The 17,323-nt window shown below is 45.7% G+C and overlaps 1 protein-coding gene across 9 annotated transcripts in view; it reads right to left on the minus strand.

Moving 5' to 3' along the window:
* PLXNB1 (plexin B1) overlaps nt 1-17,323 on the minus strand; it is a 73,877-nt gene that overhangs the window by 19,752 nt on the left and 36,802 nt on the right. For 8 of the 9 annotated variants that reach the window (XM_038148948.1, XM_038148945.1, XM_038148951.1 and 5 more), the window contains 11 exons: nt 14,999-16,142; nt 10,250-10,432; nt 9,706-9,834; nt 7,827-7,927; nt 7,040-7,172; nt 6,187-6,343; nt 3,249-3,357; nt 3,042-3,150; nt 1,583-2,443; nt 1,336-1,461; nt 106-228 (listed from right to left, as the gene is read on the minus strand). In XM_038148948.1, coding sequence (XP_038004876.1) covers nt 106-228; nt 1,336-1,461; nt 1,583-2,443; nt 3,042-3,150; nt 3,249-3,357; nt 6,187-6,343; nt 7,040-7,172; nt 7,827-7,927; nt 9,706-9,834; nt 10,250-10,432; nt 14,999-16,132 — 3,165 coding nt within the window. In that variant the 5' untranslated portion in view covers nt 16,133-16,142. Of the gene's footprint in view, nt 1-105; nt 229-1,335; nt 1,462-1,582; nt 2,444-3,041; nt 3,151-3,248; nt 3,358-6,186; nt 6,344-7,039; nt 7,173-7,826; nt 7,928-9,705; nt 9,835-10,249; nt 10,433-14,998; nt 16,143-16,222; nt 16,313-17,323 lie in introns of all 9 variants that reach the window. The other variant, XM_038148949.1, reaches the window with a different exon arrangement.

Here is a 17,323-nt window from a genome sequence, read left to right on the forward strand (position 1 = left end):
TACTTTTGCAAAATATGCTCTTTTCTCCAGAGCTTGCCTTCCATCCTATTCTCTTGCTGAGCAAAACCAGCACCTGTGTGAACTGTGAAACGGCACAGCACTCACCTGGTTCATCTGGCAGGTGATATAACACAGGGACTTGTTTGTTTCTTCTCCTTCCACATAAGCTTCCATCACCACTGTCCTCCCCTCCAAATTCAAGACACACTCATAGTCCCACTGCTGGTCCTGCAGGAGGAGACACATGGCACCATTCCTCAGTGACACAGAGCTTCGAGCTGCACAGGTGTTGTCCTGCCTCTCCAGCTCCTTTCCCCAAGCCAGCAAGCCAGCAGCATGCTCCTCTTGTTCCCCTCGTTATGCCAACTCTATGCTATATTCAAGGGCTCTCCATGCTGTGACTGCCTTCATGTATGAAGGGCAAACCATCACAAAACACCTAGAAAGGAGCGCGTGTGTCACTGTGCAGAGAACGCAGCACAGAGGGAGAGATAAATAAAACCAAACAGTGGAAACTTTGAAGTTATGCCAGTACATCCCCATGAAACACTAGCTTGGAGATGAAGAATAGAGTACACAGATTAGGGGAGAGCATGTCAAAACCAGTAAGTGTGTATTTCTCCTCCCTGTCTCTTTCCTGTAAACCTTCCACTGAATTGCTTAGATACTTCCTGTAAAAAAGCTAGATATGCATCTCTCTGGAACCAGCTCTGCTCCTCTGAGCAGTGCAGTATGTCAGGTTTAATGTATAAAGTAACAATTAGACTGTGGGCTGCATGTTCTGAGTTGGTTTGTTTCTGTTTTTTTTTGTCAAAGGTTACTAAATCATCTTCTGTCTTGAGAAGCAAAGAGAATTTTTATCAGAGGCACACCCAAGAAACAGCTGTCAAGGGTGGTTTTCCCCACTGCAGAAGTTTCAGGTATGGCAGGAATAGCCACATTAATATGAGCATGCCAGAAAGGAAAGGGAACACATGACTTGTCTTTAGCTTATGGAGAGACAAACAAACAGGATGAATTCAGTAGAAAGTTATTCCAAGAACTACCATCTGCAGTGCAGCACAGGTGCAATTTAATCCAAATACATGCAGATCTTCTCCAGCAGGTTGGTGCACACCTGTATGTACTCTCCCTTTCTCTGGGTGACCTTCTACACACAAATACATCCAGCTATGGAATTCTTTATGCACAGAAATAGGTTATTCCTCTAGGAGAAACCTAAGCAGAGTCACACCTGTATCTTACACATATTTTTAGCAGCCCAGTGGCCAGGTTGTCCAAACAGTGCCCTGCATTAATGCAATTTCTTGATGGTGATGGCATTGAGCTGACTACCTGATAGAGGTGGAAGTTCTTTCCCAGCAGGGTTATCTTCCTTGCCACGTTGACTGGAAACAGTGAAGATCCCTGGATTCCCTGCACACAGGGACATGCATTTGGACCCCAGCTAGGCTCTTCACTCTGAAAAAAAACCACAGGACACAACCTCTCCTGTGTGCTGAAATACTAGATTGACAATCTGTAAGAAAACTTCAAAGAGTTACAGCCTTAGACTGTGAATTGCAAAAGGCCAGTAACTTACCTCCTCCCAGAACTCAGGGGCATCATACTGATAATCGAGGTCGGGGTGAAGGATCCTGGGAAAGTCAGGGACATCCCTCTCTGAAGAATCGCCATCACCCGACAGAAGAGTAGAAGCAGAGAAAAGAGATGTGTCATTCTCAGCCTGAAGCAAATCCATCCAGTCCTCTGTGTCCTGGAGCTCTGTACCTTCCTCCACCAGCCACTGTGGAGGAGCTGATGTTGGGAGCCCTGAAACAGGGAGCTCAGTTCCTGGCAATCCAGGAGTATCATCAGAGACAACAGGGCTCCCTGGCACCTGGCTGGGGCTCTGAGGAGATGAGATGGCAGATGTCAGCGCCTCTGTGGTAGGAAAAGGACTTGGAGGCCACTTGAAACTTGTGACATGAGGGGAAGGTGTTACAGCTGCCTCTGGAGATGTGTGCAGAGGGCTACCCCCGAGGGTGGTGGGTGGGTCTGTGTGCCGGGCCTCCTGGGCTGTGGCTGGCCCTTCAGTGGGCAAGGCTATGTGATCCATGTTTTTAGATGGGCTGGAGAGGACAGATGCAGCAGGAGAAGTTGTCTCTGGCACAGTGACAGGTTTGTCTGCTGGCGGTGGCAGCGGGGACTCTGTGGCAGCCTGCAGGGAGGCGGCTTCGGTGGGGAGGGCCAGGTGGGTGTAGCTGGGGCTCTGCGCCGGCTCCGTCGTCGTCTCCGAGGCTGCGGAGGGCGTGACGTGGATGGGCTCCGTGTGGGGCACAGTGCTCGGGCCCACATGCACAGGGGTGGTGACAAGTTTTGTGGCCATGGTGGGGGGTGTGGTGGAGGACTTGGTGAGGGGAGCAGCTGAAGAGGGATACACACTCGAGGTTGGGATCTGGGCCTAGAAAGAAACAACAGGTGAGATGAGAAGAGGGAAAGAAATGAAACAATGAAACCCAAGCAGAAGAACACTCTGTATGGCTTCCCATAGACAAGATGCCTTTCCACCCTCTGGATTTTAATGACAGCTATATCTTGTACCATCTTGTGTGACAGGACTGGGGAATGTTCACAGTACAGAAGATCCAGCAACACTCCCTCTTCCCATAGATGGCTGCACCGGCTTCCTCTCAAAGGGTGGTCTGCTAGTGTTCATCCTCCACAAAAATGCAAGGCCACCTGTGGCAGCTACACAGGGTACATGTTCCACCTCCCTGGCGCAGCCTCCCTGCCAGCTTGCTCTTGTCCTTCCATTTTGACAACGCTGGCTGCATAGCCCCAGGACAGTGACCTGCTTCATCTGACTGCACTTCCCCAGAAACCCGTAATATCTATCAGGGATGCAGAGCCTCGTGTCACTGCAAGGAGAGCTCCTCTTTGCTCCAAAAGCCCACCTCTCCTTGCTTGATGTGACTGACAGCTGCTATTTTTCCTGGGAAGAGATCTGACTCACTGAGGCTGTGAGAGCACACAGGACTAGGACTGAGCAGGAGACATACCCTTTCATTGTAGATAATGGTTCCCTCCTCACAGGTTGCTTTGTGGGTGCAGAGGTGCTGCTGGATGCACCAGTTACATCGCCAGAGACTGCTCACACACTTCTGGCACCTGGAGGAATGACAGAAAAGCAGCTGCTAAGACAGGACAACCCAGAAAGGGACAGCCACCCTCCCTAAAACTACAGAAGAGAAAAAGCAGGTGCTCACGGTGCCGATTTCCACAGCAGGGCCACTGCAGCACAGTCATAGAAAGAGAAGTCCACAGAAGCAATGAAGATGTCATGGAAACGCACTACAAGCTTTATGGTGACATGATCTGAAAATGAAAATAAAAATTTCTTAGAAATGGAGCCCCTACAAATTTGCCATACTGTTAGGAGATGCAGCATGCTTTAGGATAGACACTGTCAAACACTAAAGCAGACTCCCTTCCATGCTTTTAGCACCTCAATCACTGGATTACCCTACGGACACTAAAAGCAGGTTGGACAAGTTCATCAGGAGTAGTTTGTGACAGCTCTTGCCAACCCATGGGAAAGAAGCCTAGTCTGAAGATCTGTCCATCCTTATCTCTGTAATTCCACTGCCATCTCTGTATTACAGGAAGAAATAACATTGAGACTCAAAGCTGATTGCCTTCTTTTGTCATCCAAAGGAAAATGAAACCTTAGAACAGATGTGCCCTTCACATGCTGCCTTTACCTTAAGAGCTTTGTTCTATGACCAGACTAAGAAGTGAGTCAGCGAAGAGGTTTATAAGATTTGTGATCTCACTTGCAACGACTAAAGGCTTATCTGCTTTAAAATCCAGGTCTCACATCAATTACAACCATCAGGATAGCCTTGTTCTCTTTGGGAAGAGACTGTCACTGTTTTTTGTAGATCAAATAGCTGCAGAGATGGTCAAATCTTACTGCAGCTGACAGCATCAGCTGGAAGGAGATATTTTACACAAGACAGTACTAAATCAGCTTATTAATCGTGTCCCAGACAAATGCCTTCAGCCTTAGAGCTGGTTACTAGTTCTTCAAATAATGGGAGCATACTGCATTCTCTGCTCAACCCCAGGAGCTGCTGTTTCTCTAAAGCAATTTGCAATAAACGTAAGTAACAAGAACCTTGTGCACTGTTCCTCTCAGAACGAGATTTCAGAGCTCCTCTTGCAAGCAATCTCTAGTCACAGGAAAACAATCAGCATGTGAAGAACCAGTCAGGTCTAAGCTGGGTTCCTGACAGGATGGCAAGGGAAGCAGAATGCTAACAAAACAGTGATAGGGGGTGTATTGAAGCCCAGGATGTGCAGAAAATAAGGGTATATCCTATGCAGCTAGAGGCTGGAGTCACTGCAATACTGCCAACTCCTATCACTGTCATAGAGGTGATTGCATTTGGCAGTGGCGGAAGGGCTAACACCTCCCAGGACTTCAGGGTTATGACACCATATTTATAAATGCTCCTTGCTCCAGAAAGGCCATTATTTCCCATGACTGCCAATAATGCTGTTTGACAGTACAGAAGATGAGGTCGAGCACTTGTAGATTGAGAGCAAGAGTTTGTGCTACTAACTTGGAGCTCAACAGCTACACATGATGGATGAGCTGGTATGCAACCTTTAAAATAAAGCTGGAAAATGGCAAATATTTTCGTGATCTGGGGAAAGTATTATAAGTAAAAATAGGAAAGTGTTGGTATCTGAGGCCCTAATGAGATCTCATTTAGAAAACAATGCATGAATCTGGTTACCAGCTTCAAATTCATCTTAGCAGAGTACAGAAGCCACGCAGAGAAGAAATAAAAATACAGTGAAGGAGAGAGGAAGTCTGAGAAACAAGAGAACACGAAGAAGCAGCTGGCACAGTTAAACAGCAAAGCTCTGTGCTAGGAAGGCCTGGCCATAGTTCATTGAGTGGGAGAAGCACAGCGGAAGCAAAAGGACAACACAAATAGATCAAATGGACAGAAACCATCCACGAGCAAGCTTATGCTACACAACAGGAGCCACTTGATAAGTCTCAGACACAATATGAAAGTAATGTAGGAAAGGTATCTTGCAATAAAAGCAAGGCTGACTTACGAAGGAGTTGATAAGAATATCTGAAGCCTAGAATAATGAGAACTACACTGTGCCTTTATCTACACTGATTTTTCACAACTGTGCTTACATTCAGGCCCATACAACTAAACAGAGAAGCAAATCCTGCCCACTCTGCTTGAAGTGGCAGTGCATGAAGCCCCCTTCCCTCTGCCAGAGCACCCTGAATGGTGAGCTGGTGGGTTTGTTCCAGACTACAGCAGTGTGAAAGCCAGGTATTAAAATACTGCAAATAATATTGAAAATGAAGGAGTTGAATGAGTGTGTTAGCTGAGTTCTGGTGTTATGTCCATGGAGATTGCTTCATACCTATTAGCCAGCTGCATACTTGCACAGAAAAATCTGTTCAGCCATTTTAGGTGAATGGTGTGGAATGTGTCCCAATGGACACCTGCCTTTTACTTCAGATGAACAAGCTCTTTGAAGAGATCAGTTCATCAGAGCTCACACTGACAGGCTGGGTAAAATCCAATGCAAAGAAAACAAATTGAGAACTTTCCAGGTTCTTTAAAGTGGCCAATCAGCAATACTCAGCCAGCTATTGTTCACAGGCTGACTGTGTATTTTCTGAGGTTATGCCACATTGCAGATTTATTTATATCTTGAAGGACCACGGGTCTCTTCTTGCCTTTCCTTATGTGTACTTCCTTCTCCCACTACACGGATTTTGAGAAGGTTGCGTTTTGTTTGGTTTTAATAATAAAGCAATATTTATGAGAGTCTTCTCCCCAGATTTAGGAAAAAGCTGCCAAACCAGCCACCTCTCTAGACTGCATTTCAGATCACATTCAGATTTGCATACACCCCTTCAAACAGGATCTCCTTTCCAACTATCAGAATTTGGCATTGGAATTTGGCAACAGCCCAAAATAGCACAGGATGTGTGTGACACAAGTAGAAAGCAAACAGATATTATGAGGAATGAAATGAACACCTGCTGACAGTCCACATACATTCATGGCTGTTAATCCTGGCAATACGATGGCCTACAACATACTTTCTCCCAACAATGTTCTCAGAGCTATCATGCTCCATTCAAAGCATTTCACTAACCTGTTCCTGCTGGCAAAGCTGGTGCTTGGCTGGGATCTGGAGAAGGACACATGATTCCTGACTCTGTCAGAACTGCTGGGCTTTCGTAATCTTCAAAATAACACGAGTAAAATTCTTCCTCACGCAGAGAAGGTAAGTCCGAGATGGCCAAGAATATCTGTCGGTTCAATAATATCCAGTAAATAATTTGCCTTCATTTAATGTAGTTGTTTGGTTCTGTTTTCTCAAGAATCACATAAAGCAGTTATCTACAAAAACACTCATTTTCCTATAATGTTTCCTAGGACTGACTGCTCCATTCATCATCTCTTGCCATTCCCGAACTGAACTTGGCATCCTTCCAGCAACTGACAACTTCCCCCACTGCCCAAGTCTCTAGCAAAAGACAGGTTCTTGCCACCTCCTGACACAATGACAGACTTCAAACCCCTCCAGCACATTCTTAGCTTTTCTGCCAGCTATCACATGCCAGACAGGAGCTGTAATTTTGGGCCACTCCTTTCAGGCCTTCCTGACAGCAAGTGACAGAAACACTGAAAGCACAGACACAGGCACCTTATAGATACTAAAACAAGGAGGTTCCCCATCCAAGCAGGCATCACATACTCCAGAATACCCAGTAACTCTTAGCAGGCAAGGACATTTAGTTTCAGAGAAAACAAAGAAACAACCAAACAATTGAATTAACAGCTTGGCTGTATTAGGAAATAAGTCCCTCATGTGAGGCAGACAATGTGCCTGAAGGTTCAGTGTTTCAGCACCCCAGTGAAAACAACAGAAAGACTTGTGACTCCTCAGTTTGCAGAGGACTTTTTATAAGCTTGAGCACCATCAGAGGATCACCCTCACTCACATTTCTCTTTTCCTCTCTGCTGATATTGGCTGGAGTTAGTGACTGGACAGACAGACACTGCTGTGTAGAGTTAAAGCTCCAGAGCCACTGCTCACTCAGCCTGGACCGCAAGCACTCGGAGTGACGGCTGCACCTGCAGGGAAACAGCAAGAAGCCCTGTGAGAGACCTGAGCAGCAGCTTGTGTTTGGCTCCCAAGCAGACACTGGCTGGCTCAAGCCTTGCTGCACAAGCCACTGAAGTCCCAGCCTCCCACCTCCTTCAATAACAGGATGAACTGTTGTGAAATTATAGATGGGCAAGCACTTCTTGGGCTTCAGGGGTCATGAGCTAATTCCTGTGACTTTCTACAGGGAAGCAGAGACAGCAGGCAGACACAGACACTGGAAGAAACCACGTGTCATTAAGCAACATCAGTAGGGGAACAAGTAGTGAAAGAGTGCTAAATAAGACACCAGAAGAAGAGACAAGATAGTTTCTCTAAACTTGCAATGTGGTAGTTTGAGCTGAAACCAGACTAAAATCAGGCTGAAATCTAATGAACAGGTGAATTGTGAGTGGTGCCAAAGTCCCAGAAAGCAATGGAAAGATGCCCCTATGTGCAACTCCTACTGCTGCTGGCAGTGTTTTAGGGAAGCAGAGAGAGGAATGTAAGTTAGAGCAAATATCCCATAAAGGAACTAAAAAGAAACAAAATCTAGACACAGATATAAGGAAGAGAGTAAGCAGAGACAATCCCTAGGCACTCTCCCTCCAAAATCCTTACAGGTGAAGAGGGATCAATCTTACCTTCCCTGAAGGACACACCAGCCACAGTAGGGATCTTTCAGTGCCAGACAGGATTCACAGTCCAAGTACAGGGAACATTCCATTATGGGAACCTTTACCACCTGTCAGAGAAAGAAATAATAAGTGGAAAACACAGCACACACAACACAGCTCCCAGGTCATTGGCTTCTTATGCCTAACTAGCAAGTCTCATCATCCACATGCTCATCAAAACAACTTTTTGATCCTCAATTTATCCTCCCTTAAAGACAAACAAAATAGGAACAAGTTTCCAGAGCCCATTTGATTAGACATTTCACATATTGGTGAAGGACATCTAAACATCAGGCTGTAGAGAGACACTGAGGAAAGCAAACTGTATTGCTGTTCATTGGTTATTCTGCAACACATTTTGCAAGGAGGAAATTGTATTTAGTCATAAAAATGCATTTTAACAAAGTGAATTATAGAATAGCTGACTGAATATCATCCACTCTTTTCATTTTCTGGACTCTGTCATGTGAGATAATCTCTCCTGACACACAGGTGACTGAAGCTGGAGACAGCAGCCACAGCTGAGGTCTCTGAATCCATCTGCACTATTGCCCAGCTCTACCTGGCAGAACTATCACTTTGACTGAAAGTAGACCCTGAAGCTTTGATCAATGTGGAACAAAAACTTTCTGCCATCTCAGGGTAAATTTTACTTGCAAAATTTTTCTGCTTTAACTTACCATCCTTGCTGATTTCAGCCTCTTGCTCTCCTTAATCTGCTACTACACTTCAGCTACTACTGTCAGCTACTTTGAAATACCAACTTCTAATCCCAGACCTATTACTTTTGCTAAGTACATGATTTAATTTGCATATTTTAATTGGCAGAACAACTACTGTTAAGGATATATTTCAGATTTCCCTAATCTTCTTCCACTCACAGATTTCAACTCCTGCTTTGAAGTGTTAGAAATTTTACAAGTATCTCAAAGTGCACTGGGGGAGTAAAGGAAAGCAGTGGCTCTCATTCGTTGTTTGTTCTTTCCTTCACAGTGACTCAAGGACTGCTTTTCCTTTGCTAGGAGGATCCTTTTCTTTCCAGTTCAAGGAGCTGATACAAGTGGTGGTAAAATCCTCTCAAATAAAGTATCCATAGCTGGATTTCCTACTCAGCAGACACCAATATCCCAAAAGCCTGAGGCATTGCAATGCCTCTTCTCCTCCAACTGCCTCTAGGCACAAATAGAATTACAGAAAGCAGGAGTAAAGAGAAAGGTGCCTCACATGGGTCCTTCCACAGCCTGATTTCATTTGCAAGACTGTTACTACATCCCTGGTCAGAGAACACCTCTGCTATCTGAAGACATTTCCCACACATTTCTGCTTTTTGTAGGTTACAGAAGAACAGCTTGATCTTTTAACTGATTCAAAACAGAAGTGACACAAAATCTTTCTTTTTTCTTTTTAAACTCCTGCAAAACCAAGATGGGTCACATGTGAACCCAGAGGCTTTCTTCTGCTCAAATGGAGATGCAAACTGTTGTCCAAACAATTCCTGCTCAACACAGCGGAATCCAGGAACTGGTGGTCCCTTGTATTCATGCCAGCAGAGCAGCTTTTTGCAGCCTGCAGTTCACATTCCTCCATCACTGCTGATACAGCCTGACAGACTTCAGAAAACGCACACACAAACAAGCCACGGATTAGGCTAACAAGGCTTTCTCCATGCTTCCTCCAGCTTTTGGGAAAGGTCAGTCCCCATTCCTGTAAGAAGACTGGCAGGCAGCTGCTGCCCAGCACAGGCTTAGCCAGGTGCAGTTCCCCTGCCTCCCCTGCTCCTGTCACCAGTTTGTCTGGACATCTAGTGTTTTTAGCTCCTCTGCAGAAAGGATTGTATTGCTCTTACCATTGACTGGGTCATGACAAAGAGGTGCTCCTGCAACTGGTCGAACAGCAGGTCTCCACTCACCATGCTGTTCACCTGGATAGATACGGAAGCATAGGTGTGTGCCTCTCCCTGGGCTCCCAAGTACACCTGCAAGAGAGCCACAGTTGTGAGCAGGTAAAGCACCACCACATGAGCTGGGGGCACCTGTTCTACAATAGGAACAGACTGGAACTACTGCTGTGTGCAAGGATTTTAACCTCCCACCAGAACCTCTGTACAGTGGCTTCAGCCACATGAAGCACATGCCCAGAAATACCTGTGCAAACCATGCAGGATGCACCAGCCCTGCTGCTGGCTCAGTGCAGATGTAACCAAAGGCAATGTGATCACGTTTGGGGCATTCACATTTTCCACAGGCAGTGCAGGATGAGAAGAGACCATCTGACAGTAATGATCTTTAGTAGGAATCCAACTTCCCAAGGAAAAAGAAACACTGTCCTTTTCCCTTTCTACCTGAGCACCCTTGGTTAGTTTTATCCTTTTTGCAGCATGCAGAGCATACCTTGTGCAGCCTTCCTCTGCTGTCTCCCAGAAAAGCAATGGTGTGGCCATCTTCCACATTCACTGCCACAGCTGTCAGACGGGCCTCAGTTTTCTCCAGGAGAGGAGCTGCTTCCAAGGGTACCCGGCTGGCCATAGGGCTGGGAGTGTGGTCAGAGCCACAGGGGTAGGCATACAGGGTGTCCTTTTTGGAGGAGTGAAAAGAACAGGGAAATCAGTACCAAAAAAATAGGTAAAAATAACATTAGCACATTTAACACTTCCCACCATCCCCTTTCTACCCAAATTCTCCAGCAGTGAATTCAGCTTTAACTCCTCTAAGCTTTTTTACTGAGGGCAAAACCACCCATATTTTAATAATTAGTTTAGGTATGTTGGGTGTCTGTACCCTCATAGAACCCCGCAGACATTTCAGCCAGTTCATTCAGCATCAGTAATGAAGTGCATTGAAACTCCCTCAAGTTCTCCAAAAAACCTTGCTGTTACACACTGCCATGATACTGCTTTGGGGAAGATTAATTGTGCTTTTCTGAACAAAGGAAAAAGAAAAGCATTTCTGTTTCCAGTGCAAAGCCACCTTGTGATAAATTTCACCTCAAGCAATTTGCATGGTTTTGCTGTAACACCTACAAGTTAAATTCTAAGCCTGAAGTAGAATCCCAGAGCATCAGGACACACATAAGCACAGGGTGGGACACAACCTGCTCCAAAGAGCTTACTAACTGCACTTGGGAATCAGAGAGCACATACAAGAGACACCGTTGCGCGCTGTTTCGATCCTTCTAAGTCTTGTGAGAGTTCTGAACATTAACTCCACTGCTCTGTGCAGAAACAGTCATTCTTCTGCTCCAGTTAGTTCCCTCCCAGTGCCACCAAACCTTCACTTACTGCATTCTAAAGAGGGACAACGCAAGCTGCAAACTTATTTACTATTTGTGGTGTGCAGAGAAGAGATATCCCATTATGATTAATCTTTTTCCTATGTAACAAACTCAGTCTTGTCTAGGATAGTTCCTCTGTTGCTCTCTATCTTTCTGGGTGCCTTGTTCCATGTCCATTTCAATTTTACAGTATCCTTTTGGAGACTGAATACAGGATTGTTCACCCAACAATTAGTATCTAAAACACCATTTTTTAATTGATCAGTGTCTTGTCTTCAAACAGTGTGGCTTGTGTAAATTCAAGATTTTCATCATGAAATCCCTTATGGATAATGTTTTCACTCTCCTCTCCAGCCCCTTTACTAATTACTCTGACAAAGCTAAGCGTGGAGCAGCACATTAACCATGCAGTCCGTACTGACTCCAGATCTCTCTCTTGCCTCAGGCAACGTGGCTCAATTTAGACTCCTTGTGAGCAGGGTTACATATTCCTTCTGTCTGATGTCTGTGGCTTTGCATTTGGCAGCTCAGGCTGCGTGGTACCAACCGGCACCAGGCAATGGAGCTGCCCCTGTCAGAGACCCATGATAACAGCACATCATGGCATTCCTGAGGTGTCTGCATATCTCTCCACTCACTGATCCAGTGGAAAACCTGGACCTCTCTCCCCTCTCCTCCCATTTCTCTTTTTTTTTTTTTTTTTTTTTTTTTTTTTTTTTTTTTTTGGTGTGGTTTGTGTTGTTGTTGGCTTTGTTTGTGTTTTAAATACTTGACTACTTCCTGGAGAAACTAGAAGCAATCAGCAGCTTTTGGTAAGGTCTATGGAAATCCCACATTAAAATATATTTAACCTGCTCAGCTCTGTTCCCTTCTCAAATGCATTGTTATCTTAGCAGGGAAGCAAGGCTTGACACAGCAGTCCTATTAACAAACCATGCCAGTTAGACTAGCACTGCTTTCAGTCCAGTGCTTTATTGTTTTCCTTTCAAATACTACTTCAATTATGATTCTGCACACTTGGTATAAGGTTCTGACAAAGTCTGAGGAGGTTACAGCTTTTAATGATGGCTAGTTCTTACCATCCTCTAAACTATCATTTATTTTTAGTAGTATACATTTTTCTTACCACCTGCCATTTGATTTTTAACCTTCTTCCAAACATCCTGTAACTTAAAGACTTCTATTTCTCCAGCTATCCAATTCCTGTAAGATTTATTAGGAAGCAGGCCACTGCCAAAATTCCATGCTCCAAAGCATTAAGCGCTTATTTTAAATGGGATTCTAGGTATCTTTTGCAACCTTTGTACAAATTCTGGAGTCTAATGACCCCACTACTAGCTGATTTTTCAAAGACTGCTTAAAAAATGTCCACATACAAGTCAGAAATATTTGTAAGCCAGTTGTGCTCAGCACTGCTGTTGCCTTTATGTGATGCCAAGGGCAAGTCACCTCACACACAACACTTATCCACCATAAACCAGCGTGACCTGTGCAAGATCTCCCAGCACTGGCACAGCCCAGCCGTGGCCTCGCAGAGGCTGTCTGTATAAAGTACTTCTATAAATTTACATAGAAGCTCTTTGAATTGCTTGCAATGAATAACATCTTGGCAACGTTGCAGAAAATGCACTTGAGGAATCATCCAGTGTCTTAATGAAATGCAGCAGCTGCTGCTGTGAATTCTGCTGTGTGTATCCTATCTGCACAGGTAGGAAACAACAATAGGACAAGCTATATCTATGCATGAAGAGGACTAAAAACAAAAGGACAAGATACATGCCTTGAAAACTACACCCACAGAAGACATGCAGCCTTCCCAAGCCTTGTAGAAATGTTTCACACTTCCAATTTATCATGTCACTAAACAGCATCTACACAGCCTCCTGCATCTCATAACTAATGAATCTCCAGCAGACTGAACAAATGAACTGGGTCTGAAATTCCTATAAAAACAAGCTGTTGTTTTTTTTTTTTTTTCCCAGTTCAAGAGATTGTATTGAACTGTAAAACTCAATTTTAGCCTCCCTTTTTGGGCTGAAACCCAGAGGCACAGCTAACTAAGGAAAAGGGCATACCTTACGCACTAGTTGGTTTGGAGGCAGAAAAATGTGAAATTAATTAGCATTATCCTTACACCCAGCAAAGCTGCCACCATTGAAAACAAGTTAAAACTGTTCCTGCATAAAATGTCTGCTGACAGCCGCTTCCACTCAGCCCCGACTGGAGCAGGCTGGAGCTGGCACAGACCTTTACATGGTGTTAGATACAATTTGAACGACAAGCGCTACCGTGTGCTGAATGATCAGGTTTGTTAGGACATTTACATATCATTGGACACACTTGTTAATAAGACATCACACTATGGTCAGCCCACTCAAGCCAAATCATCCAGCTGGGGCCCTGGGATCATGCACCAGGAATCACAGACAGACTGCCTTTTTCTCCCACCCTATGCATCCACTTCTCCATTGGATCAAATGGTATAAGGGTACTCTACATCATTTTGAATGAAGGATTCATCTGCTCATACCTGTTCAACATTTAACTCCCTTAAGCTCCCCTAAAAATCACTTGTCATTCCACAAGTCATTCCATGTGGCTTTTCAAAAGACTCACAGGGCATGCCTAAGGAATACAGTGAAAGCAGGACATCAAGCTGGGCAGTCTCCTTTTTCCCAACTCTTAGATACTTCTGCTCTCACACTCATCCTGCTCCAAGTCTGCTCTTTACTCTTCCCTTGTCCCACAAGTACTCTACAGTCAGCTTTAGCTACTGAAAGGAAAACCATAATTTTCAGACTGGTTTTGAACCACACACCCAACCCCAGAAACTTCTAAAGCTCTGTGGTACCGCGTTGCTCTTTGCAGCACCAGGCTGGGAAGAGGCAATTCTCTGGACAGCCTATTCTGTGGAGGGAAGACACAAGATAACATACTGCCCTGCTAAGGACCTGAAATACCCTTAGTGAAAACAGGCTGCTCATAGTCACAGAGCCTCATGCCAGGACACTGCATCCAGGAGAGCACTGCTGCCCTGTGTTTCAATCACTGTCCCTGATTTTGCAGCCATTGTGGCTGCCAGATGGTGAGAATTTAGGGTCACAGCCACTTTAGGTCACATTTTTATCCTGCAACATCCCATCATGCTTTTGTCATTGAACGTAAAGGATTATCACCTCTTACAGCTCTGGAGAAAAAGAGCCAGTTCAGGAGAAGGTCCTTCTTGCGCCCAAAAGTCTGCAGGACTAAAGCAGTCTACAGGAAACTGGGATTTTTACGGAATCACAGAATTATTAAGGTTGGAAAGGACCTCTGGAGACCATGTAATCCAACCCCTCTGCCAAAGCAGGGTCACTTAAAACCTGTTACACAGGAGTGCATCCAGGAGGGTTTTGAACGTCTCTTTGTTGACACTTGGTTTTGCCAAGGTTCTTTTTTGTTCCTGAATGCCCTTGCAGGAAGCTGTGAAGCTGGTGAGGTGCACTTCACCATGAGCAACAGGGACCCAGCATAGCCCTTCAATTCCCTTCCCAACACAAAGGAGCACATACACATGCTCCTCTCCTTTCCTGCAGTGCAGATCAGGAGATGACACAGATACAGAACGACTTGAACAACAGCTTCAGTGCTCTTGCCTGGAATTGCCACAAGACAGGCCTCAGGGCCAGGTCACACCAGATGCTCTTTCCACTGCCACATACAGTTCCTCTCCTTCTGCAAGGAATCCTGCCCATGTGGGGCACAACAGATTGAGCCCAAAGGCTTTTAACCCAGATTTCAACATCCATCTGTGTAAGCAAAATAACTTCAGGAACACGCAGCAAGACAAGAACACGCTGCAGACTGCTCAAAAGTACAAAGCCACTTACCGCTGGCAGCTGGACACAGTTGGAACTGACATCATATTCAATATATGCCACTTCTGTCCCTTCTTCTGACTTCCCATCTCTCATGTAGCAAACATCCCTAGTCCAGTTGGTCAGGCGATCCACCTCCTCCATTGTGTAGACACAGAGCGCAGACTCCTCGCTCAGTTTCCCAGAGGAAGCCTGCCAGGCAGAGAAAGCTGCGAACAGCACCTCCCCGTCGGTGTCCAGCTGTCCCTGGGCCAGCTCCTTTCCTGGCCGGGTGACATAGGCTGCTTGCAGGAGGCTGTATGTGTTGGTTTTGCTCTGGCAGAGCAGAGGTAACTCCACGTACGAGTAATAGTGGGAGTCATCCAGGCAGATGCGCGAGATGTAGGTCTTGTACTCACGCGACTGGGATTTGAGGTCCCGCCGGTAGAAGAGGAAATAGACACTGGAGTGGTAAGTGAAGGATTTAATGAAATGGTGGTTGTACTCTGACAGCCGGCCCACAGCCAGTTTTGCTGTTTCTTCATAGGAGAAAATGGAGTGAGAGTCTGTTGCTTGAACATCCCCTCCGTGGGCCCTGAGATTCCGGGTTGTGATGGGAGGAATTCCTCCTCCCACTCCTCGACTAGTGTACCCTCGTCCCACAAACAGCAAGGGCACCTCATCCTTCGAGTAGGCGATGAGTCCCACAGTGGTGATATTGGGATCATTGGCAGCCACGTACTGAGTGTCACCAGGGCTCTCTGGCCGGAAGAGGACGTGGTCGATGGACTCCAGGCTCCTCTTCTCACAGATCCCCTGGTGGACGCTGCCACACACGATGAGCTCCTTCTGCACAGTGTTCACCAGCAGCAGCTTGTTGTGATTGTCAGTGTGGTGTGCCTGAGGGCACTCCAGCTTTGAGACTGGCGGGAGGCAATCCTTACTGTCCAGAACGGGCCCAGTCTGAACCACGTTCTCCAACAGCAGGTCAGATGTCAGCTGAAAGAGAAAATTGGTGGCCCCCAAGTAAATGGTCCCAGATTCCAAGTCCATGGACAGGTGGAGGAATTTTGTAGCATTGTGTGAGAATGTGACATACTGCAGTCCCTGTGGAATTGATGTTCCCAAGAAACAGAGAACAGAAAGGAGGAACGTTCCCAGAGGCATGGTAAACACTCTGCAAGAGAGGAAAGGCTGTTATAACTCCTTGGAGCCAGAAATAAAGATTTATACTCAAAACCCTTCAATAGCACCTACAGCAAGAGGCCTTCAGGAGTGTCAGAGATTTAATTCAGTCAGATCCACACCAGGATGACAGGCACAGCATCCTCAGGAGAAGCTGCAATACTGCAAGTAAATGCAACATTGAAGCTGATCACTACTCTTGTAACATCAGAAAAATCCACATTTAACTGGACTCCTGCACAGCTGAGCTATGATGCCGTATTGGATGTTCTCCAGGACAGGACCAAATTTCCATAGGAGCCAGCATGTTGCATATGGTATTAATGAGCAACACCACAGTAAAACAAACCTCTGTCTAAGACAAACAACCTGCAGGACCATTGTTTAAATAAACTGCAGCTGAGGTCCAATTTGGAGCAAACTTACAAGCCCTTCACTCTGTATTTGATCTAGGTATCATAATTAAACCTTCTCTTTGTTATCACTTATGGCTTTCAACAGCCTCTTATGGGTCTAAGGCTGTTCCACTCATGTTCAGAAGGAACCTTCCCATACCATCTCTGCCACCTAGCATCACCCACCCAAGCAGAACCTGGGTGCCAGGATTAAGCCTCTGGAATATCAGTCACATCAGCTCCTAGCCTCCCCCCTGGGGCTACCAATCTGTCCCCAGCCTTGCCAAGCCAGACCCTGTGGGACCCCATCTTCTTGGGAAGTTACACGGCACATCCAGGTGAGGGGGAGATCACCTTTACCTGCTCACCTGTTACTGCACTCTCTGGGGTAGAAGTCTCTTACTGACACTCATTTCTCCACAGCATTTCTCCCAGTACCATGAAAGGTGATTTAAACATGCCTGTTTTGTAGACAATGCTCCATTCCTTCCCATGTCTCAAAGTGCAAGCAAGTCCAGGTAGGGCAGATGTTGGACAGACCCAGGGAACCACCAGACCTGTTCAGCTCCTCTCCAGAGGATATTTAGACCAACTCCTTTTTAAACCTACTGTGATCCACTCAAGCCATGCCATGGATGGGAACAACTGCTCTGGACAAGACCAGGAACCCCATAGCCTGGTGGAAATGTGGTAATAAGTACCTGCAACATTTAGATTAACACTTTCCCCATGGAGAAAGGGAAACAGCTGCAAGTACTCAATAATTTACTATGAGTAC

The sequence above is a fragment of the Motacilla alba genome, chromosome 12, assembly GCF_015832195.1.
Source record: "Motacilla alba alba isolate MOTALB_02 chromosome 12, Motacilla_alba_V1.0_pri, whole genome shotgun sequence".
Lineage (NCBI taxonomy): Eukaryota > Metazoa > Chordata > Aves > Passeriformes > Motacillidae > Motacilla > Motacilla alba.